Source organism: Anarhichas minor, unplaced genomic scaffold (assembly GCF_050575085.1).
Source record: "Anarhichas minor isolate MPS153535 unplaced genomic scaffold, ASM5057508v1 ptg000041l, whole genome shotgun sequence".
Lineage (NCBI taxonomy): Eukaryota > Metazoa > Chordata > Actinopteri > Perciformes > Anarhichadidae > Anarhichas > Anarhichas minor.
The window spans coordinates 4,448,714-4,472,437 of NW_027466487.1; the positions used below are offsets into that span (position 1 = coordinate 4,448,714).

General features: G+C 44.2%; 2 protein-coding genes across 7 annotated transcripts; one reads left to right on the forward strand and one right to left on the reverse strand.

Moving 5' to 3' along the window:
- LOC142969136 (neuronal acetylcholine receptor subunit alpha-7-like) lies at positions 1-10,031 on the reverse strand. Of its 4 annotated transcripts, XM_076108791.1 has the most exons (11): positions 7,432-10,031; positions 6,985-7,138; positions 5,403-5,542; positions 4,893-4,937; positions 4,334-4,443; positions 4,171-4,250; positions 3,799-3,966; positions 3,341-3,535; positions 2,753-2,839; positions 2,496-2,605; positions 1-1,663 (listed from the first exon to the last, which is right to left on the reverse strand). In XM_076108791.1, exons 2-11 carry the CDS (start codon positions 7,034-7,036, stop codon positions 785-787), a joined length of 1,866 nt encoding a protein of 621 aa, XP_075964906.1. In that variant the 5' UTR covers positions 7,037-7,138; positions 7,432-10,031; the 3' UTR covers positions 1-784. The 4 variants fall into 4 exon arrangements, with proteins under 4 accessions (XP_075964906.1, XP_075964907.1, XP_075964905.1 ...); XM_076108792.1 differs by lacking the exon at positions 6,985-7,138 and having other exon boundaries at positions 7,432-10,029; XM_076108790.1 differs by lacking the exon at positions 7,432-10,031 and having other exon boundaries at positions 4,334-4,440; positions 6,985-7,422.
- adar (adenosine deaminase RNA specific) lies at positions 8,386-22,108 on the forward strand. Of its 3 annotated transcripts, none has more exons than XM_076108785.1 (16): positions 8,386-8,528; positions 11,575-13,321; positions 13,577-13,902; positions 14,182-14,380; positions 14,610-14,812; positions 15,187-15,322; positions 15,528-15,766; positions 16,009-16,165; positions 16,609-16,777; positions 17,036-17,129; positions 17,268-17,384; positions 17,542-17,669; positions 17,841-18,023; positions 18,155-18,267; positions 18,714-18,841; positions 19,490-22,108. In XM_076108785.1, exons 2-16 carry the CDS (start codon positions 11,702-11,704, stop codon positions 19,809-19,811), a joined length of 4,134 nt encoding a protein of 1,377 aa, XP_075964900.1. In that variant the 5' UTR covers positions 8,386-8,528; positions 11,575-11,701; the 3' UTR covers positions 19,812-22,108. The 3 variants fall into 3 exon arrangements, with proteins under 3 accessions (XP_075964900.1, XP_075964903.1, XP_075964902.1); XM_076108788.1 differs by lacking the exon at positions 8,386-8,528 and adding an exon at positions 9,815-9,917; XM_076108787.1 differs by lacking the exon at positions 8,386-8,528 and adding an exon at positions 9,944-10,257.
- Positions 22,109-23,724: the final 1,616 nt, after the last annotated feature.

Sequence of the window (23,724 nt, forward strand, 5' to 3'; positions counted from 1 at the left end):
TTGAAAGGGAACCCTTGGGAAAACCTTTAATGAAATAGAAAAAAATTAAATCCTGTAAAGAAACCTATCACTGGTAACAAACTGTGTGTACCGCTGTATAAATAGTATTTGGGGAAGCTTGTAACGAAGCAGCACACAGAGACTATGGTCTGTATTGTCAGGAAATGCAGGTTTACATGCAGCACGTCAGTGTCCAGTTTCTCTATTGAGCATCTTCATGTAGCATCGGCAACGGCAGTACAAATACTTTATAACAAATTTTGGTAAAGTCATGCTTCCCAGTTATCACATAAATTCTAGGATGATTTTCTTTTAGGATCCTCATTCACAAAACTCTTCATTTCTCATTTCACTGTCAAATAATATCAAATGAAAGGTACAAATCCACAAACGGTTATCCATATTCCAGTCAAGCATTTGCTGCTCTGTTGAAGGTTTCAGTTGACAGTTAAAAGTAAAACTCACCAAAACAATCAATTCATGAGAAAATTCTTTGACTGTTTTGGGCAGGTGGGAAAACAAAACACAATCAATCAAACTTTCATAGAAACCATTGCAAAGAGGATGTGTGAACAGCAAATGCGAGCATCGTCAGGTATATTGTATCGTGAAAAAATGGCGCGCGCAACAAAATAGCATCATAACATCTCTGCATCACAGTCCACTCCAGCTTACTGAATAGGAAATATCTGCTGTTGTATGTCCCAGTGTCATTAGCAGCCATTGTGCTTCCAACAAATCCTAAACATCTCCCACTCTCCCATATTTCTCTGTTTTTGGTCCGTCAGAGGAAGTCTTTTGACAGAGCCTCTCCAAAGTTGGGTGCAGCCATGAGAATAGCGATGGTACAGATGACGTTGAAAACACTGAATCCCATGAAGCACAGGCGGTCGATGACAGCTGCAGCAAACTGCCACTGCTCTGCCAAACTGAGCTGCCGGTCCTGCTCCTTAACGCGTTCGACTAAGAACTGCACCTCCATCAGAAGAGCCTGCAGCTGGTTGTCTACTGCCACAGATCGGATCACACCGCTGTGGGTATGTATAGCAGCTGATCTCCCTGCTACAACCCTAGCCTCTAGGCCGCAGGGTCCAGAGGATGTGGTTAATGGATCAGGGTCCAGGGTCAGTGGAGTTTCCTGCGGGGGGCTCCCAAACTTGGAAGATTGGATGTGGTGATGGATGGGTATATCTCCAGCTGGTCCTCCTCCTCCTGCCTCCGCTCCCTCTCCTTCCCCTCCACCGCTGAACCTCCCATGACTTGTGGCTCTGCTCCTCTGAACTGGCTCCAGCTCCGCAGTGGTCTGGAAGGTTTGGAAGCCCATGTAAAACAGATGGCCATTGGGCTGTGGATGTGGATTGGGGCTGGGATCTCTGTGGATGGGATTAGGGAGGATAACAGCCTGAGAGTTGGGCCGGTGGGGCGGTGGGTGTGACAGAGGGTGGTTGAGCTGAGCCAGGCTGGCCTGCAGGGAGTTGAGGCTCTGGGGGAGGTTGGAGGGCACTGGCGTGGGGATGGTGCCGGTGGTAGTGGTAGTGGTAGGAGAGGACAGGGTCTTACTCTGAGAGTCTACTTGGCAGCTGGAAAGAGGAGGCTCCACTCCCTCTCCTGGACGCTTCATCCGCAGAAACCAAGGAACCCACTGCAGCAGAACCAAGTTCACCTGACACACAAGGACACAAACACTGATAAGAACTCTTAAATGTTTCTTTATGGTCTTAATTGGCCTTCAACAGATTGCTGATCGGGGTTAACGATATCTAGTATTCTTATCATGCCACATTGAACCTCTAGGTTTTAATCTTGATATAACATTTTTCACCATCTTAATTACGAATCACCAGGTTACCAAGCTTGTGTAGTCTTGTAAGGAATATTGTTAAGATTTGACTTTGGTTAAAAGCCACCGTGAATCTCATACGAGACTTTATTTCGGAACATAATTATGCAGTGCGCGTTTCACCTGCCTTGATGAAATATACTTAGACAGGCTATAAAACTCAGCCGCAGGCTTTTAACCAGAACTAAGAGATGGGATACTGTTACATCTGTTTTTGCTTCTCAACACTGGCTGTCTGTTCATTTTTTGAATAGATTCAAAACTTTTACTGTCAACTCTCAAATCACTGCACAACCAGGCACCCTACATTACTGAATTTAACGGTCTTCACATAATCTGTGGCCTCTTGGCAAGAGCCAAATATAAAGACCAGGGATGATCAAGCGTTTTCTTGTTCAGGCCCCAAGACTCTGAAACGATCTGCCAAAGAAGATCTGCTGAGCTGAATGTGTGCCTTCTTTTAAATCACTTTTATTTTTCATTAATTTAGCTCCCGCCTATTTCATCAATTTTATCCAGTTAGTTGTTTTTTTTTGCATTTCATTGTACTATTTTATTTTACTTTTTTGTTGTAGAGTATTTTCAATATCATTTTTGATATTGTTTAGAAAGGTTCTCCGTGGATACAGTTTATTATCGTAATTATTACACTCACCCAACGTGGCATGTGTGCACTGTTGGGGCTGTGGTGATGGAACTGAAGGACGATGACTGTGGCCACTACTGACATCCCGACAATCACCATGGTGCTGACAAAGTACTGACCTGAGACAGACCGGAGGGAGGCACATTTCACTCATTAGGGTGCTGACAATCTGTATGCTATGAACGATGTCAATTCCCCCTTCCAAAAAAAACCACTAAAACTCACGGACAGATACACACATGACCATTATGCAAAAGGAAACTGACCTATCAGGGGCACAGAATCTGAAGTGGGGGGCATAATCTCTGCAACCATCAGCATGAAGACAGTCAGAGAAAGAAGAACCGTGATGCCTGGTGGCAGAAACAGGACACCAGGGATTAGTGGGATGCAACAAAAGAAAAGAAGAGAGAATCCTCAAGAGAAGAAGGTAAGTGAGTGCGCTTAGTGGGACAGTATATTTGGTGCATTAGACTTCTCTCCACAACCGTCGGTCTGTCTGACAACCCGAGGAAAACTCATTTGATTTCTCAAATTCCCTCTGGCTTTGTCTCTGTCTTTTCTCTGCCTCTACTTCTCTCCGTCCCAGCCCTCCTAACACACTAAAGCTCTGCTTTGCTGATTGAAAGTTTTCCAGTAATGTTGACAGAGAGATTGTAAGAGAAACACTAGAAGAGTGAAATAATCCAATGCTTTCACAAGGAAGGAGTAACGAATATGCAGCAAGAAATATATTTGATCTTACAGCAGTCACACATCTAGTTTTACGTATCTCATATATTCTCAACCGTTCTCATTATAACATCATCCCTCACCCCTGTTCTTCTCCACCTTCTCCTCTTATTACTCCTCACCCAGGCTGATCTTCTCCCCCGAGTTGGAGGGGAGCAGGAACACCACCAGAGTCATGGAGGAGAGGAGCACAACGGGGATGAGGAGGTTGAGAGCGTAAAACAAGGTCCTCCTTCGTAAGGTCACCACAAAGGTGACATCGAAGTAGGGCTCTGGACAGCAGTCATAGAAAACTTCGTGACGACCTCCAGGGACCTCTGAAGCGGAAGAGAAAAGGCGCAGGTGCGGCAAAGACGGCATTATAATACACCAGTCAGTGTGTGAAATGAGAAGCATATCAAACAGATCTGACATAGGACCAGCATCATAAAAAGATGCTGTTGAACACAGAATCTGTTGTTTATACATTACTGATTTGTTTTGTTGTATTTTCATTAGATGAAATGTTCATAGGGCAACTTCTACTAAAATCGTTGGCGGTAATGTGAGCTCTGTTACTAAGCAACACTGTTTGTCTTACCCACTAGGTCCCACTCTCCGTTGGTCATGTATCCTGACACATCTGCCTCCTTCATTTGGAGGTCTAGCAGCCAGCCGTCAAATGTCCACGAGCCAAACTTCAGTTCACAGCGCTGGACGTCAAATGGAAACCATCGCACATCCACGGCACATGTGCTGACAAATATTCCTTTCAAAAAAGCAGGGGAAATAGTTTAAAGTGAAAGGGAAGTTGATATCAAAGTCAAGTTAATTCATCTCAAGAAAATATTAAATAGATTGCAGTAAATATAGGATGAATTTGCCGCAGCATCAGTAATACTGTGTGTGTGTGCAGAATGACTGAAGACGTAGTTTGGTTTTGAGGACCAGATGCTGATTAATAAGAACGTACCTGGAGGCAGATACTCACAGAAGCCACTGGAGTTAACCAGCACGTTAGTCTTAAAGGTGGCATCAAACTTATCATGAGCACTGGAGGATAGTAACACAGGGGGGAGATAGTTTAGAGCTCAGCCGCAGCACTGGGGGTGTGTATGCTTATATTCCACACGTACCTGTTGTAGAGCAATATGTCAGGTGTCCAGACCTGGTCAGAAGTGAACCGGAGGTTCTTAACTCCAGGATACTCTGACTGGTTCCACTGGAGGTAGTGGTCATACCACTGCTGGGAAACACAAGCACAACACTGGTTTTACATATTAACATAATAAACATGACAACATGCACACACATACATGGACACACATTCTGATTTTCCATATTGTTCTTTTTTTATTTATTGTAATTTCAGTCTACACTGTACACAAAACATATCCTAGAAAAGGGATCCCTCCTCTGCTGCTCTTCCTGCTCTTCTTTTTGGGATATTTTGAGGAGTTTTTTTCCTACAATTCAAATCAATGGTTGAAGGACAGAAGGTGCCGCATGCTGCACAGATTGTAAAGTGTGATTTGTGATTTTGGGCTCTAAAATGAAGATTGACTTGACAGAGACAAATAGCCTGGTGAATTCTCATGATATTCACAAAAAGTTCCATGCGAGTGATGGGAGGCATACACAAGGCTTTTCACAACACAGATCGATATCACAGTTCATGTTATTCACAACACTCACCATCTGCAGCCAGGCATTCGTGGTGAGGATCTGGTTCTTTTCATCCTTGCATAACAGAAAACAACACAACAGCAACTTTGACATTCATGCCAATAATGGTAATTTGAATTGAATTGAGAGAGAGATCCCTCTGTAATGTGATTCCAGTTAGGATGGAGGACATAATCCACATTCTAAATTCGACTAAAGCTAATGTAATCTGATAAATCAAGTGGGTATCTTCAGTCTTTCTAGCATGATATTCCCTCTTTGTGTTATTATCCCCCTGCTGCAGCCCAACAAGGAAATGCTGTCCATGGAAACACATGATAAGATTACTTCAACTACTTCGTTTGGGAGATTTGATTTGACTGATTCAGACTCAGGAAACGTCGTATGAGCTATAGCTGAACTTTTGAAAGCGCTTTTACATGAGAATTACATTAGGAGGCGATACACAGTATTGTTTCTTGTTTGAATGTATTGCATCAGTGTATGTGCATGTTTATGATACGTGTGTGCCATGCGTACCACATCCATGACCTGCATCAGAGTAAAGGAGAACTGAACAGTGAGACTCTGTGAGTCGTTGGCCACCGGCCTCTCCATGGGGTTGTAGTCCCTCAGCAGCTCCCTGAGCAGAAACCGCTGGTGAGGACCCTGCACTGATACTGAATGAGGCAGAGGGAGGGAGTTCAATGGACGGGATGGAAAAATGGGAGAGTTGCATCAGAAAAGAAGAGCAAGAGAAAATGGGACTGTTACAAAGAGAAAGCTGTGCCAGCGAAGATAAGAGAGCACCGAAGAGAGAGCAATAACAGTAAAATGGTCTTATTACGATGATCGATGGAGAGTTTGAGGAAAAGTGGTGTTGAAATTGAAAGCCAGGGGAACGAAAGAGAAGGAGAAACAAACTAACAGAGGGAGAGTAGAGATGCTCCAGTAGAGGTAAAACAGAGGGTGCGCTTTTAGGGGTAAAGGAAAAGGTAATGTTTTAGAGATGTAGCACACATATATATATATATATATATATATATATATATATATATATATATATATATATATATATATATATATATATATATATATATATATATATATATATATATATATATATATATATATATATATACAGTATATCTACAGCACGGTGGATTACACGGGACAAGACGGAATGAAAATGTGTGAGAAAAAAATGAGAAAAGAAGGCAGGAGACCAGAGAGAAATAATCCTTTTCCTGCTAATCAATATACATATCTGATTGATCACCAGCAGACAGTCACAGTCTTTCCAATCGCTGTAAAAATTGTCAGTTTAATTTCATGCAGGAAATAGTGAGGCTGTTAAACACTGACACACACCTGACAGACACACTCAGAACGATGAGAGCAGAGAACTGCCTCTCTCTTCGCCCTATAACTCCACCAAAGCCCTCGATTCACTTTTTAATTCATTCTCCACACGGCAATCACTTTGATGTGGAGGGAGCTATCATTGGTGTATATCAGAGGAACATTGAATGAATGAAAAAAAACGAATTTACACTTTAAATAGCCCGTTCTGCAGGCAAACAGCACATACCACTTCAGTAGGAGTGCTAAATAGTCTTAAATGAATGGACTTACTGCATGGTGTCAAATCTATATTCATTTACGCTACCTTAATTAATATCAATATGAATCCACAGATATGCATATAATTCAGATTAATAGTCCCTACTGTCAAGTATATTATCCACTAGCTGCCTCATAATCCCCCTCTCTTTCTCTCAGCATATCTATCTATCTATCATCCATCCATCATTACAGTATTGTCTTATAGCAACAACAAAAAAATGCACAGCTCAGCTCTGCAATTTGCAGTAAAGATGATTGCATTTCATACTGCTGCTTGCTCATTACAAACAAAATAAATCCATTTTTTTTCTGTCTGCCTACACACCAACAGACTCTCTCCCGGTGTGGAAATGAGCTGCGGAGTGCACAGTTATTAGGAACAGGGTGCTCGCTTGCACAAGACATGCAAGAGCACATACAGTTTAAACAGCACATGTGGAAAACACACACGTGTTCGAGCACAGTATCTGTCAGAGCACCAATGAAAGTCACTCACCCCGGAGCAGAGTAGCGAGTATCAACAGCCAGAGAGCCACAGCCTGCCACATACTGCATTCCTCGGGATAAACAAAGAAAGAGTGGAAGAGGGAGAAATAGCGAGAGGAGATGAGGGAGGAAGGAAAAGGGGAGAGTGAGATAGAGAGCGGGGTCTGAAGAGGAAGAAGGATTATCGAGAACAAATGGAGAGAGTGCGATACGGGCAGAGAAGGGAGAGGGAGGGGAAGAGAGAGAGCAAGAGATGCAGAGTGTGTGAGAGATGCAGTGAAACGAATACTCCTCTGAAGAGGGAGATACATGTCAGAGTCAGTCAGATACTGAGATCTGTGCTCACCAAATTCACCCTTCATGCTTCTCTGCTCATTCATTCTTGCAGACTTTCTGATATGTGCTTATCTGTCATCACATCAGTCATCCTCTGTTATTTCACCATGGATGTACTCACTGTTGTATCTCCCTGGTGGTGTTAAGGATCTAGAAGGACATTACATTTTTGAGAGTCTATGGATTCAAATCATGGGATTATATTGCAGCAGTGATGAAGGTGTCTTCAAAGTTTGGGAGGAAAATTAATGGAGCAAAAATATTATTGTCTGTGTAAACACGTGGCAAGGAAACATCACTCATTTTTAAATCAGTCAAACAACAATTTTAAGTTACTATAGTACAGTCATTTTCTAATCTTCACCAGCCAGCAATATTCAAAAGCTGCTTTGCTTTTTGTCTGTAACTGACATCACAGAGTCATGGTGACACCCACTGGATGTGTTGGCAAAGTGCAACATGTATTTTGTTAAATAGAATCTGTGGTCTCCTAAAAGCTCTCTATATTATAAACACACTAATTGTAAGTTCAAAGCTCTACAAACATCCCTTGACTTTTACCAAAGAGGATGGTTGAGGAAGACACCTGCATAGTCCGAATTTAACTGAATAGACCCTGTCCCGGAGGTTCTCAATTGTTTGTCAGCCAAGGACCCCGTAGGCTACAAGATAGAGAATACATGGGGACCCCCTCATGTATGTCCTTTGGAATAATTTGGCATGTTTTTTTCCACTTCTTGGTAATGTTGTATTATTACACAAGAGTATATTATTCCAAATTATTCCACTGAATCTGAAAACGTTTCCCGGACCCCACTCTGAGAATCACTGGCCTAAACTGAAGGAAATAAAGTCAAACTTCACCCATGTGCTGATCAAGTCAGACTATACAGAGAAGGGAACCTTGCTTGAGCGACATAAATGTGTAATTTTGGTGGCAACACATTGTTGAAAGCTGAAAACTTTCCCCCGTAATAGTACACAACTCTAAATGTAACAACAAAGCATGCCAAGGACACCGCTGAAAAATAGTCGAACCTTGCCGATGTAGACGCGTCATCCACAGGCGACGCGTGGCTCTGTGTTGGTCGCAATCAATAATCATCACTTTTTTCGCGCACCAGTTCTTTGATTGTTTGTCCATGGTATCGCCGTACCACCGCATTAAAATATTGCACACCAACAAGAGCTCGCTGAGGCGAAACACTGCGAGTTCAGGTAATCCATTAAAGCCATTGGGGGTTCTTTCAATTGTTCTAATGGCTTTGGTGAAGTGTGGGTGTGTATGCTTTTTCGTTAGCAGGCAATAGTTTGAAATGGTGCAGTGCCAGTGCGGTGCAGTGCTACTAGTCATGAGCTAGCAGGCTAGCTAACGTTAGCTGGAGGAGGAACGACGTTCAGTTAGCTGCTGCTAGCACCGTTACCATGGCTCTACCGTAACACACTGCGAGAGTCACACGTCCGAGCACGTGTGTGTCGTGTTTGGTTTTAAAAGTCAGCAACACGTCCAACCTGTAGCTGCTCGAGCTAACGCGCAATGCTCCTTCTGAAACAATACGTCAAATAAAAAGCGAGGGATAACAGCCGTTATCCTTGGTGATTAACGTTAGCCCTCTTACAATAGTCCCCTTTGAAATGGGTAACAGCGTGTATCCATCTCTCCTCACTCACATAAACCCCACTGATGGATGCATTCAGAGGGTCACATTGCCAGGTTGATTTTTAAATGTCTATTGTAGTAAAAGCGACTGTGCCCAGAGTTTAAGCTAGCAGTCTGGTGTGTTTTTCTTCATACATGAGCTTCAAGTTTTCAGAATTGTGTGCACAGTCAGATGGAGAACTGGAAGACGTTATGTTTTGACCATATTAATTTAATGATGATGCAGAAAGGTGAAACTCTGTGTTTACTGTTTTTTTTATAACCCAATTAGCATATTCACGAGTGTAATGTCAAGTATCCAGTAGTGTTTGGTACATGTGTAGTAGAAATGGAACACGCATTGGATTTAATATAAATTAACTCGTGCATTATTAATTTGCTAATAATCATACTTTGATGTAGTCATATACTTTGTGTGAGTTTACGCTGCACTGCTGTTTAGGTTAAGCTGCATTTCAATGAGTGTAGTTACTAGATGGGCTATATTGTTCTTTTAGGCCCAACATGAGTCTGATCTACACTTGTTTGTCACAATCCAGTAACACGATCTCAACGTTTCACTGTGATATTTGTGTCTCCCAAAATCTATTACGTTCCGGTCTCCATCTCTCCGTTGCATTTTGAATGTGACCTGAGCATGTGATGTCTGTGTCCTTTCTGCCACCGTGTGTGCTGTATACAGCAGGCATTCATGTAGCTCCACAGTAACACAGGCGCTGTGGTTGTTGTTGTTGACCACACAGAGCCACATGACTTGTCTATACGCAACACACTCTTCTGTCCATCCTTGAGTCTGTGTGCATTAGTCATGTCTGCCCTCGTTGGTGCGTCTGCTTGTCACGTGACCAACAATGGAAACCAAACTTGTCGTCAGAAATGAAATCGAAACTTTACTTAACTCGTGTCTGCTGGCCTCTTGTTTCCTTTTCCTTAGCACGGTTCAAGCGGTGGGTTTCCCCCCCCTTAACTTTCGTGGTGCAATAGGCAGCAATGTGTGTTCAAGACGTGCGCACAGCATTTATAAGCGAGCGACATCACTGGTGTTTCCAAAGTGGATCTACAGAAAGGACCTCGCTCGTTCAAAGCGGAAGACCCTGCGCGTTACAAAGAAACTGTTTACATATTTTTCTAACCTACAACCGGTTCCCTGCTTACTTCGCGTGTTTACTCTGTGATTCATGTATTGGAAGTTGTTTTTGCTGGGTCTCGGTTTGAATCATCTGATCATTGGGAGCTTTACAACTTCACTGTTTTTCACCGTTGCCACTTTGGTTTGAGATACTCAAGGTGAGATCCGCAATACCTTGTGGGCCCAGTGGGCGTTGCGGTACCCGCAAATGTGGTATGTTGCGTGGACATGTTAAGATAGGTGGAGCACTACCACGGTTCCCTTCTGCACTGCTATGTGGACAGTGGACAGAGGTCTCAGTGATGGAGGAAGCGGTCACTTTGGACATCAGACATGTTTCGCTGTGTCTTGACACAACAGCATGAAGTGTGCAAAAGATTCATCCCTTATCCAGCCCATGCGTCTCCTCCTCAGGCTCACAGCAGTTGAGGAGTATAATAGACAGTGGATTCTGAAAAACAGAGTTGTTATTTTGGCTGTCAACTGTTGCCTTGCATCAGGGTCAAGATGAGTCGGCTCCAGCCCCGTTTGGCCCCTGGGCTTGTCGGTCCCCATTACTGTGATGAACCAACATTATGGTGTTCTCTACTAATGTGGCGGTGTTCAGGCTTGCTCAGCTCAATGTGACGGACCAGTGATGCTGACTGGGCCAGGGGCTTTGAAAGCTGACTCAGTATTGGGTGTCTCCTTGTTGTCCGTCTCACTGTTACAGACATTGAGTGTTGTCAGTTATGACACTTGAGGCTGAATCAATGTTTGTTGTATCAAAGAGGGATACTGGAATTCTACTCATTACCTTTTTTTTAATGTGTGTTTTTAGAGGAAGATATAAACCTAGCTCTGCAAAACCTTCTCTTTTATAGTCGGGACATCAGCTGGCAACTGCGTGTTTGTCTGTCCACAGCGTGTCACCGACAGGCCGCCCTTAACTTTCTTCTGTCCTTGGAAGTGTCCTTTTTGTCTGCACCAGTGTCTCACTGTTCCTGTCCGCTATGGATCCAGATACAGCAACAATTTGTCAGGCCAGAAATAAAACAGAAAAGTCACAAGAAGTTCTGAATTATTAATCACCATCCTTTTACCCTGGGATTAAGTTTCAGTGTGACTGGGAGAAACAATATGTCACCCTGCAGTACTCTTGTAGACTGGCGAGGGTGTAATCTGAACGTTGACAGCGTAGCTCTACGTTGGAGCTTATCTACCCAGCTATTTCATTGTCTACTGTATATTTTATTCTGCATTTCACGGAGGCAAGAATTTGGGATCACATCTTTGAGGCTCGTATAGATTCACTGAGTTATCAAGGACACTTGAGCAGGTTGGAGATTTGCCAGCAGTCGCCCGAACTTGTGTTATCGGCTGAAGCGGCAGTTTCTCTTTCCCTCCATTCAATCCATTTTACTCGATTAGATTATCTGTTGTTTATTTCTTCTTCTTAATATTCTCCTCACATTGTTCTTTTGTTTGTATTTCAGGAGTTATGCTGTGACTGGCCTGCCCTGACTTTCCACCAGGCTCTGCTGTTTGTGCCAGAGGACGTACACTTATCAAGGAAGCTACACACCAAGCTGCACGGCCCCCTTCACGCTCAACCCCTGCGCTATGAGCAGAGGTAGAGGAGGGCCTCTCAGAGAACACTACAGCAGGCATCCACCACCTGACTCCCAGGCCAACGAGAATTACTACAGGCCTGGCCCATCCTCACTCTTCCCTAGACCTGGCCCACAGCAGAGCCCGTATTCAAGTTGCCACAACAGCCCTGTCCGTCCCGTAGTGCCCATACAGCCACCCCCAGCTCCTTCTCTCACCCCCTCCGCTCCACCTGTATCGAAGCACGGTAAAGCGGACCCTAAACCAGAGGTGCTTAACAGCTCATATAATCAGAATCACGGTCCTGCTCCCAATTCCTTTCAGTACCAACAGGCAGAGTTCCTCAGAGGACACAGCTCTGAGGCGCCACAGTTCAGAGCCAGTCATCGCGGAGGAGGAGGAGTCCCAGACAGGCGTCCTAGTTCCTCATACCAGCCCCAGTCAGGCTACGGTAGATATTCATCATACCCCAACAACAGCCCAAGGGGTAAATGGGGGGGGTATAGTCAGGACCAGAGTTTTGGATACCCAGTAGCTCCACGCGGCAACACATGCCCTCAACACCTAAATCAAAACCAGTTTCATGGTACAAACCACAACCCATACTCCAACAGACAGTGGCCCGTCCCAACAGACTCTGTGTGTGACGATTTTCAGACGTTGTCTCTCCATCGAGACAGGCCCAACAGAGGAGGAGAGAGGTTTGACAGACGGTCTGCCTCCAGCAGTTCGGCAAACTCGCGCTCTACTAAAGTCGACATCACTTTCACGTCTGACATCCAGGAGCAGGTTTACAGGGCTTTAGCTGCTTTGAAGCCAAGTGAGGGCATCTCTGCAAAATTGTTAGCCAAAAAACTGCATCTTCCCAAAAAGATAGTCAACAAGGGTCTTTACTCGTTGGCGCGCTCACAGAAAGCCTTCAAGCAAGGACTCCTCCCCCCAGAGTGGAGTCTTTGCAGAGAACCTCTCAGAGGCGAGGAAGATCCACCTTCCCATCTGTGTGCCAGCTCAGGACACCCTCCAGAACCCGAAGCCAAGGTTGAGCTAAAAACAGAAGCAGCAGAAAACAGGGGACAAAGCAGAGAAGAGAACTCTGACACAGAGTGTAGTTATTCTTCCTGCTCCTCTTCAGAGTCATCAGACTCTGAAGAGTCCCAGTCACCAGCAAAAAGTCGGCACCAGGAGAAACAACATCCCGTCACTACCAGCTCACACGATCCGGCACTTCTCACAATGGCAGAACAGAAGGAGCTAGTTCTGCAGTTCCTGCTGGCTTCAAGGGAGGCAACTGCTCTCGTCATAGCCAAAAATCTGGATCTTAGGGGTACCAAGCAGGTCAATCCCACCCTCTACTCGCTGGAGAAGCAAGGTGAAGTCGTTAAGAATAGTGACGCTAACCCGCCCACCTGGCAGCTCTCCACCCACCGCCGAGAGAGGATGGAAAGGAGCCGTAAAGCCTCAAAGAGCAGCCGCGCTGAGGGGCATCAGATGTTGGAGGGATCCGATAGAGATCAGAGAAGAGGAGAGTCTGTCTTTCTGTCGTCGTCGTCGTCACCATTTCCACCAATACTGGGCCTCGAACCACTGCCACCCCCAGAGCGTTGGCTGCCAGAGCAAAGTCGTAGTGAGGCGGTAAGTACAATGTCTGTGCTTTTTATTTTGTATTTATTAAATGTTCACATGAATGTGAATTTGTATCAAAACATAACTAGAAATAACTAAATGGAATCTATTTGACCTAGATAGTTCAACGTAGAACTTCAAGGTCACCCAAAAACTGCTTGAAGAGTGTATTTTTACTAGATTCATATTCAGCTGATGTTACCAGAGTTGGGACTTCCTCCCTGATTTTATTAACCTTTTACTTCTGCTTTTCCCTTTTTTAAGTCCCAAAACTCATTGCAGCCTCCCTCCGTTACCTCAATTAAAGAGGAAGAGACCAACGAAGGACAGTGGGCTACTGACGACATCCCAGAATTCCTCAACGCCATTCGCAGAGAGACGGACGCTGGGAAACTGGCAGCAGAGAAGGTCAACGCTGTGGGAACTGTAGCCGTGTCGCTGGCTGCTCCACCTCCCCAGAACCTGTCGGCCAAATTACAGGAGGTGAGGCTGAAGAACCCCGTCAGTGGCCTCATGGAGTATGCCCAGTATCTGGGCCACAACTGTGAGTTCCAGCTCCTCGACCAGTCAGGACCCTCTCACGACCCACGGTTAGTCAATTAATCTGTATGATATGATGGTGTGTATGCATCATTGTTTTGCTCTTCCATCCACATGTTTGTTCTGTGGAGCAGCTGGTGACAAAGCCATCGATTCAAAATCTGAGAAATAAATCTTCCGTCGTAATGAAGACGTATGATGCTGCCAATTAGGAAAGAAAATGACATTGCTTGCAACACAGTAGTCTGGGAAAGTTGTAGCGGCTCAATTAATCACGTATCGGCAGATCAATGTACCTCATCTGTATTTATTTTCTCTCCCTGTGTCAGATTTCGTATGCAGGTGATGCTCAACGGAAGGCTGTTTCCTGTCGTAGAAGCTTCCAGTAAGAAGGTTGCAAAAAAGGATTCCGCTGCCGCCACCCTGCGCATTCTCATCGGAGAGATTGAGGCAGGGCCGACTACGGGAGACGAGGGAAATACTGCTGTCAGTGCGGACCAAGTGATCGATCTCCCCCCAGACACCAGTGTAAGTTTTTGTTTGAATGTGCTCAAACCATCATCCACCCGAAGACAGACAAATCTTGCTTTAAACACCTGAGGTTGGTCAGGCACGTAATTCGTGATTATTTTTGCAGCCCTGGAAAAAAGTTTGAATACATCAATAGCTTCTTTTTTAAATTTTATTTTTTATAACTCCAACCACCAAAAAGTACAGCCATAATTGAAATACATTTTCCTCCTCCACTGGCCTCTAGGGGCAAGCTGAAGGCGCAGCGGTGATTTTTGGGACTACTAGTGTGGAAGGAATGGATACAGTGGAAGGACCTCGCCAGCCGCTGTCCCGCTCCCTGCCTGGTGGGAAGAATCCGGTGTCTGTCCTGATGGAGTACAGCCAGCGCAGTGGGAATCCCATCGAATTCATCATCACCGGGCAGGCAGGCCCACCACATGACCCAAGGTACTGCCCCCCCGCCCCCCCCATATCTGAATCTGTCCCTTTTGGATGTTGTTCTTCCCCAAAGTGCAAGTTCCCCCTCAGGGAAGCAGTTGATCGGTTATTTCTGTGTAATCTGAAACTGTAGTCAGCTGACGTAGACACAATACCATCTCTGTCTAGTCACTCTTTACCACTCTTTGTTTATTATCCTTCAGGCAGCCGGCTGGTAGATCCAAACTTTTGTGTTCCTCGAGTCACTTTCTAAAAATGCTGCATGCATCTGTCTTGATCACTGTTCCGCCACAGGCTCTACTCTGTTTCGTCTTCTCATTTATCTAAGGTGAAAAGTCCCACCACTTCCCACCACTCTTAACCCGTCTCTGCCTTGTGTTCAGGTTCATGTACAGGGTGAAGGTTGGAGAGAGCTTGTTTACAGAGGCCTCAGCTCCAAGCAAGAAGGCCGCCCGCCAGCTAGCAGCAGAGGAGGCCGTCAAAGAATTGATGGCTGACGGGAGACTGCAGCTCAACAAGGTGAGAAAGTGCGAAGCAAAGAATAACTTGAGTGGTTCATTTGGGACAAAAGGGAAGGGCTTTGCATCTCCCCAAAATGACTGGAATGACTTTAAAAAAAAACACCAGATCACTCAGGCTGAAAGAAATGATTGTCGCCTCTGTCACTCGGTTCTGCTCTGTTTGCTCCATGCTGTTCACATCACTCTTTTTCTCTCTGTTCCAGCCTCAGCTGCCCCTGGGCTCTTCCAGTGATAGTGATGGCACTGGTTCTGGGACTACGTGTCCCTCTTTGCCACCTCTGACTGCAGATGAGTTGCGAGCAGCACACGAAGCAGGGGTCGGAGATCTCATCAACCACTTGAACAACAACGCAGTGTCGGGTCTTCTGGAGTACGCTAGAGCCCGGGGCTTTGCCGCTGAGATCAGAATAGTGGGCCAGTCTGGACCACCACACGAGCCCAAGTATGTGTGAACTGAATGAATGTACAAAAAAAACAACACAATTAACACATAAACACTGGATAAAAATAATATCTTACTGTGCTGGTCACCATGTACTCGGAAAATAATGTTCTTTGTTTACCTGAGAAAAAATATGTATAATAATTAAAAGTTTTGGAACATTAATGAAGGCTCTAAGACTTTGTTCTTCGAGTGAGAAAACCCTGATTATCCGATTTACCTTTCTCGTTGCCCCTGCTCAGGTTCACCTACCAGGCCAAGCTGGGCGGACGCTGGTTCCCTCCAGTGTGTGCGTCCAACAAGAAGCAGGGCAAACAGGAAGCAGCAGATGCTGCTCTGCGGGTTCTGATTGGGGAGGCTGAGAGAGCAGCCCGCACTGGGGAGCTCATCCCGGCTGAGGTACGGACTTTTCAGTGGTTCACATTCTCTATCATGAAACATGAGCCTTGTCCGGCTCAACACGGCATAATGGAGTTACAGTCAACACCTGCATGTAATTATAACCCCCTCACTTCAGCAAATCACTGACAAAATATCAACATATGCACATTTAGAGTAAACTACACCCAGAGACTCCACACACATCGGTTCTCCTCACTGGAAGGCTGAAGCTCTGTAGCAGCTTTAGGAAGTGGGGAATTTGAATCGACAGCATACAAACATAACGCGTTCTCTGGCAGTCTAAGATATGTTTGAAAAAGCTTAAATGTTTTACTATGTTAGTTTTTCAGATTTATCACTAGATTGCACAGTCAAATACATGTCAGACCTACAGAATATGAAATAATCCTCATCTCTTTTCTATTTTGCCTGTCCTGTCCTGTATACATCCCTTTCTCTAGCTTCCAGTGAGTGGCAGCACTTTGCATGACCAGATAGCAATGTTGAGTCACCAGCGTTTCAACGCCCTGACCACACGTATCCAGCACAGCCTTCTGGGACGCAAGATTCTGGCCACCATCGTCATGAGGAGGGGGGAGGGCCTGGGGACTGTGGTCAGCCTGGGAACTGGTATATACATTACCTAAGCATATAAGCACAGGGAGTTGGTAATAACAGGGTGTATAAGCAATTGTGTTGCAACGTACAAGTTACTTTTTCACTGCATTCTTCCATGATGTGAGTACGTTTTATTAGTTTCTGTAATCAGATGCATGCACTTTCAGAAAGCTAAAACAGAACAAAGTCACTGCAGAACCAAGAGGTGTTGCATTGTTGTGAACTTTGACATTGACTGTGTCTCTCTTGTTTTGTTGTTTTCCCTGTCAGGAAATCGCTGTGTTAAAGGGGAGGAGCTGAGCCTTAAAGGGGACACTGTTAATGATTGCCACGCTGAAATCATCTCCAGAAGGGGATTTGTTCGGTAGAAACTGATCTTGTTTTGCTTCTTTTTTTTATTTTTTTTATCTCTCCCTATTGTGGAAAATACCACGCTCCTCTCCTAGACCTAGTCTGCAGGATCTTATCTATAAGTCTCACTCACCGTTTCCTTTCTTCTCAGGTATCTGTACATTGAGCTGCTCAAGCACTACGATGGCGCAGACGACAGTATATTTGAGGCAGCGGAGGATAACAAACTGCGAATCAAATCTGACATTACCTTTCACCTCTACATCAGGTGGGAGTGTCTGATGTTCTCTTTCTCCTTGCCCCCCCCCCCTCTCAATGCTCTCCTGTCATGTCCACCTCTCAGATGTCTCAATGTGGTCTCCTTCCTCTTTTAGACTTTGTGTCATATTAATACCTTCTGTCTTGTCTTTCTCTGTTATCCAAAGCACGGCACCTTGTGGGGATGGTGCTCTGTTTGACAAGTCGTGCAGTGAGGCCGGGGATGAAGTCGAGGGCCATCAGCCGCTGTTTGAGAATGCTAAGCAGGGAAAGCTCCGCACCAAAGTGGAGAACGGTGAGAGATGAAATGGACGCACATATGTCTTTATATATATATATATATATATTAATTATATATATATATATATATATATATATATTAGTGCAGTGCATGGAAGCCAATTCTGTAGGTCTGTAGGCAAACACCTGTGACCTTTGTCTGTCTGTGTGTTGGTGCTCGTGTCAGGCGAGGGCACCATCCCAGTGGAGTCGAGTGCCATTGTGCCCACGTGGGACGGCATCCAGCACGGTGAGAGGCTGCGGACCATGAGCTGCAGCGACAAGATCCTGCGCTGGAACGTGTTGGGCCTGCAGGGGGCACTGCTCACCCATTTCGTGCACCCAATCTACCTGAAGTCAATCACGCTTGGTAAAACACACTATTGCTTTTAAATATATTCACGAGCGTTAAGGTGAGTGAAATTGGATGAATTGCCACTCTTGCATTGCGTCTCGTCTCACGTTTCTGTTCTCCGTGTCTTTGTTGTTCTGATCTGCCAGGCTACCTGTACAGCCACGGTCACCTCACACGTGCTGTCTGCTGCCGGCTGGCCAGAGACGGTGAAGCGTTCACCCAAAGTCTCCCTCCTTCCTTCAAGCTAAATCACCCGGAGGTAACCGCTCACGTTTTTGCCAATGTCAAATGTGAAAATGAATCGGGAGTATTGAGGTCATTCTCAAAAATATTATTAATTGAGCTGCCAACACTCTTTGCCCCTGCACAACTGTTACTTTATTGCTCATCTTCTTTAAATTTGGCTCATCCATCAATTAAGAAACAACAGGTCGGTCACTCTCATATTGCCTACATGTCTGAGAAATACAACTGCTGGCATTAAAGCACAATTCAGCTCGTCCCTTGTTTTAACCTGCTTTTGAACAATTTCTCGGTTGAATACACTGTTTTTAATCGACGCAGCCGTCCCACTGACACATGCAATACGCATCTAGTTTTACACGCTCTGTTTGGAATTGTTGACTCACAATGAAGGGCTAAATGAGATTGACCAAAAATATGCTCTTCTCTTCCCTCCTCCCTCACCACCTGGTTGGACTGTAGGTGGGCAGGGTGAGTGTGTACGACTCCACACGGCACACAGGCAAGACCAAGGAGTCCAGTGTGAACTGGAGCTTTCCAGACCAGAACAGTGTGGAGGTGCTGGACGGGACCAAGGGCAAACTGGATGGGTATGTAACTCATCCCAATGGTGTCTCTCCTGATGGCAACACACACTGTGTATTAATAGCTGTTCGATTGTTTGTAAAAGCCGGTTATTGTCCACTTAATAACTTATTATTTAGTGTAGTGCTGCTCTTCGGTGTTTTTGTTTTTGTCCTTCTGTCATGGTTGACAATCACTTATTTATCCCACAACAGATTCAAGTCCATTGTTTGCCCGGGCAAAGATTGATTTACGCAGCAGCTCAGTATGTCTCTGAAAGGCGTTCCAGAAATGTGATTTTGTTATTGATCATCGTGACATTGATCAAACACCATAACATTGTGAGGAGGCATTCTCGGAGTCCAGAAGACTTATTTTGAAGAAATCACAATCAGTTGTTAAAATGTAATTTGTGTTATGTATGCATCGCTAAGAAATGAGATGTGGTAAACAACACATACACAAGGTGAGAGAACCATTGGCAGCATTATTTTGGATAAACTAAAGTGCTCAGTAACAACTGTCAAGTAACCACAAGCTTCATTCAATTTGACTAAAATTGCCTAAAACGGTAAGTAAGCTAAATAGGAAACGCTGCACGATCAGAGGAAATGTTGCCATCCGTCGTTCGCTGAACACTCGTACTAAACAGCCCTCCAATGTCTTTCCTCTAGGAACAAACTCAGTGTGTCCAGAGTGTCCAAGTCCAACCTGTTCTGTCTGTTCCGCTCCGTGTGCCAGCGTTCTGGCCGCGCTGACCTCTTCGCACTGCCCTCCTACTCCCAGGCCAAGTTGACGGCCATGCCCTTCCAGCTAGCCAAGCAGAATTTCTTCCGAGCTCTGAGCTGCCACGGCTACGGCGCCTGGATCGGCAAGCCGCTGGAAGAGAAGAGCTTTGAGTCGGGGGAGGGAAACAGGAACAATGGGGGGGTCCCTGTGGGATACGGCAGCAGTAGAAATTGCGGAGCAGTGGAGTTGAAGCAAGAGGACGCGTAGAACAGTGCAAGAGTGGGTTTTTAGGTGGGTTGATATGAATACGTGGGGAGAAGGAAAGCACAAGGCAAGGGCAGATTGGAAGGGTGGATGGGACGGGAAAAAGACAATCAAACAATTCGTAGGCCGCAGCCAGAAGTGTATCTTCTGATGAACATGGTTAAAGGCTGCGGAGGAAGAGTAATGGAAGGAGACGATCATGGCAAAAGCCTGAAGGGATGAGTGGAGTCAGTGGAGACAGACGGAGCTGTGCAGCGATCCAACAAGTTTGAAGTCAGTAAATCACCATGGTGTAAACACTGCTACAAAGCTGGGTTGTATTAGTTTGTAAAACAATTCCTTTGTTTTTTTGCTGTATACGGTTTATACCTGTGGGTTGGTTTCAAGTTGTAATGTTAGTTTTTCCTTTTGTCGTTGCAGCGTTTGGCATATTCTCTCGTTATTGTCTCTCCGTTCTACTTGATATATCAACTTTTTTTTTTGACTATTGCAAGTGCAGTTTGGACCCGGGTGACTTGGCCTCTTTCGACTGCGGTTGTCTAATTTTGCCACGAGAACTTAAGTGGCTGACAAGTGCTGCTAATTGGCATTCGACCTAATACGACCCACCATTACAGCAGTGTTTGTAAATGTGATGAAGTTAATTGGAAGTTGGAGTCCTCGGTCATGTAGTGCTTATGATTGTGTCGGCTCCCTATGTTCTGCTGCATTCAAACAAGCAGCAGACACGATGGGACGCTCTCAGCAGGAATCTCACCCTGGATAGATGTCACACGTAAACTAGTCCTTGCTCAGCACAGCTTTCATGTACAGAAGAAGAACATCAATGCCAACTTTTACTCTGACCAGTGACAAACCAAACATTCGCCGTCCAACATTTGAGGCTTTAGCTCCTGAAGCCTTCGATCAGGCCTCTTTCTGAGTCAAATTTAAACTTACTGTACACCCTCAGCTGTTCACGGTTACCAATAACATAGCATATGCCAGAGCGCCCCGTTGATCAATCCCATAATTTCTCTGTGCTTTTGGGCTTTTCTAGAGAATTACTGATGTCAGGACCTCCACAAAGTACAATATTTCTGTTACTGCTTGTGTATTTCTACTTTTATCTTCACTTCTGGCAACAAAGTTCATAAGTCGCTGGCCATGCAAGCAAATCCTGGAGAGCATCAACTGTCCTGCGTATCGGTTTTTTTACATCTTGATACGAACAGGCTTTTAGGTTCTCTTGCATGGCCAGTTTCTGAGGACTGCTGGGTGAAAACAGTTCTGTTGTTTGAGAGTGTGTAGTCTGTTCTTGATTTGCTTATATGTAGATGGATGGTGCAATATATACATCAGGTATATACAAATACATGATCACGCAGATGTTACAGTGGGGTCCAAGAGCCTGAGTCCAGTTCCAGAAACTCATAACTAACAGAAATGTAAAGTCAAACTGTTTCGTATTGTTTTTATGAAGCAAGTGAAAGAAATTTATATTCATCTGGTTGTTTTTTTAAAAATAGAATTTCAGAATCCACTTTATCCAAGCGCTCTTTAAGATTACATCAGAGATGCATTGTGATAGCTTGATGTTACAGTTTGTCTCAGATGTTTGTTGTGTTTGAGGTCAGGTAGCTACAGAGGGAAAGCCGTACAAGTCAGCACTCCGATACGTCAAACCTTTTTTCTCTACCTTTTGATTGTAAAAGCCATTGTTTTGATGGAAAAGGAATGTTTTAAGCTTGAAGTAATGACACGCCTCTATAGAGGGGCACCTCTCTCTGGTCCGTCTGTAGTTATCGCTAAAGTTAAGTTTTAATTGAGGACTTTGTTATTGTCTTCAGCAGTGATTCATGCTATTGGTTGAGCCGTAATAAAGACATTAGACTTAAAAACAAGTAGACAAAGTCTTTTATCAAGTTTCAGCACCCACTGCAATAGGAATTACACACGAGACCTAATATAGAAAAGCAAGTATTTTTAGTATTTGTTTGCAAACATTGATTTGATTTATACCAGTTATGTATTTGAATACAAAGCTTTTTTTAATTTGTATTTGTTTGGGTGTTTTTATCATTAAAACGTAAAGTTGTTGGTAGTGGACTCTGACTCTTGGACCCCCCTGTATGCAAACATAGATGTTTTCGTATAAAGATGTATATATGTCTGTGTGTATGTATTTGTATAATTTTAATGTATATATTTTATAAATCATCTACAATTGCATTTCTATATGTTTTAATGAAACTGCAAATAAATATGCTGTTTTTTTTTACAAATGACGTTTGGAAAATCATTAAAAAGTGTATACCAATGTTCTAGTTGAGTGATGATTATCCGGTATTTTCTTTCTATCAGTGTCTGTTATACTGTCTATTATTTGAGACACAGTTTTGAATTACATTAATGCAGAAACAATGACAGGAAAGAGATGTTCTAGTTTGAGAGAGTATGAGATGCTAATTCTTACAGCCGGGGCTCTTTTCCTCAGGGTGGCGTCTCGGTCCAGCCTGGCCTCCAAATAGCCAAAGAGCTGATTGCAATGCTCCAAAGGATCAGTAGATGGAAACATGTCCTCACCTTAGGGTAGGAGGCTGTGTGTATGTGTGTACGCATGCAGAGAAAGGCTGCATGAAATCAGCCCCAGGTGATGATCAGTTCAGCACTGACATTTATTTTATCTATGAAGTAGTACCTTTATATTACGTGGGCTACTTCAATTAACTACATTATTTATTTTCAAGCTTACAAAATTTTCGTCCTTTTGCTTTCATTTTCAGGCGGCGTAAGTCTGAGTAGTATATTTGATTCAACTTTATTACCGTTGCATGCAGCAAATATCTAACCAGATGCAAACAGCATCAGAAGTGCATAAAGAGATGTGTAAAGATAAACAAATGAACAATAGACCATTTGGGTAGTGATCGTAAGCACGGATGTGATATGTACAAAATAATATAAAAGATGTAAAGCAGCTATGAGGATGAGGATCAAAATAACAAAGCAGGTATTATGGAAGAAAAATGTGTATTCTTGGTGCATTCATTCTGAGATGATAGTTATGTGCTGCAAAATCATAGTGATACTCCACACACTGTCTGAGTGTGATGCAGTAACACTGAGCTGTCATTGGGTGTGATGTCTCTCTGGGAACAAATAGTGATATTCAGTGTCTTAATTGTGAATCGGCTCTGTGTAGCATTAGATCCGGTATTGTCTCCGGTTCAACAGCAATTGTTTCTGTCGAGGGACAGGATTATGGCAGCAATATTGCCAGCCAATCAATGTATAGTGCCTTGTAAATAATTTTATTTTGAATGCCCCCCCCCCCCCCAAACAGCTAGTTTCATTAGAGGAGGCTGTGTCGCAGTGGAATCCCAACAACTTCTGAAAAAAGATTGCTGATACCCCTACACGTAATTACAGCTTGAGCTAAGAAATCAATTGGTGAGATTCCCTGCAAGTTGGCAATAATTATATAAAAATGTGTGAACATATTTGGATGCGTGTTTGTACTGTCCAAATGGTCTGTGTGCAATAGTGAGGGCTTGTTTCAATGAGGATCTCCACCCATCAAGTTGGATTCATACGTGTGTGTATTTGAATGATGGGAGGGCGGGACTAATGATGGAAGGAGAAGAGTTAAGCATGACAGAGCGAACACGGCTGCATGGAGTGAAATATTAGTCCAGACTGAGGGGTTTAAATGAGCCACTCAGTGCTCTTCAATAGAAATAAATGAGAGAGGGGAAGGAGGGAATACATGAAGGCTGAGTGGGGAGAGAAATGGCTTAGAATCTAAGCTAAAAAACACAAGATCAAGAGAACCTGTGGAGTCCGAGGCAAATTTATAATGGCCATCAGACAGGAGGGATGGAGCCTCAAGTCCACGAAGCATCAGCAAAAGAGACATTGAATAAATAGTGCATAG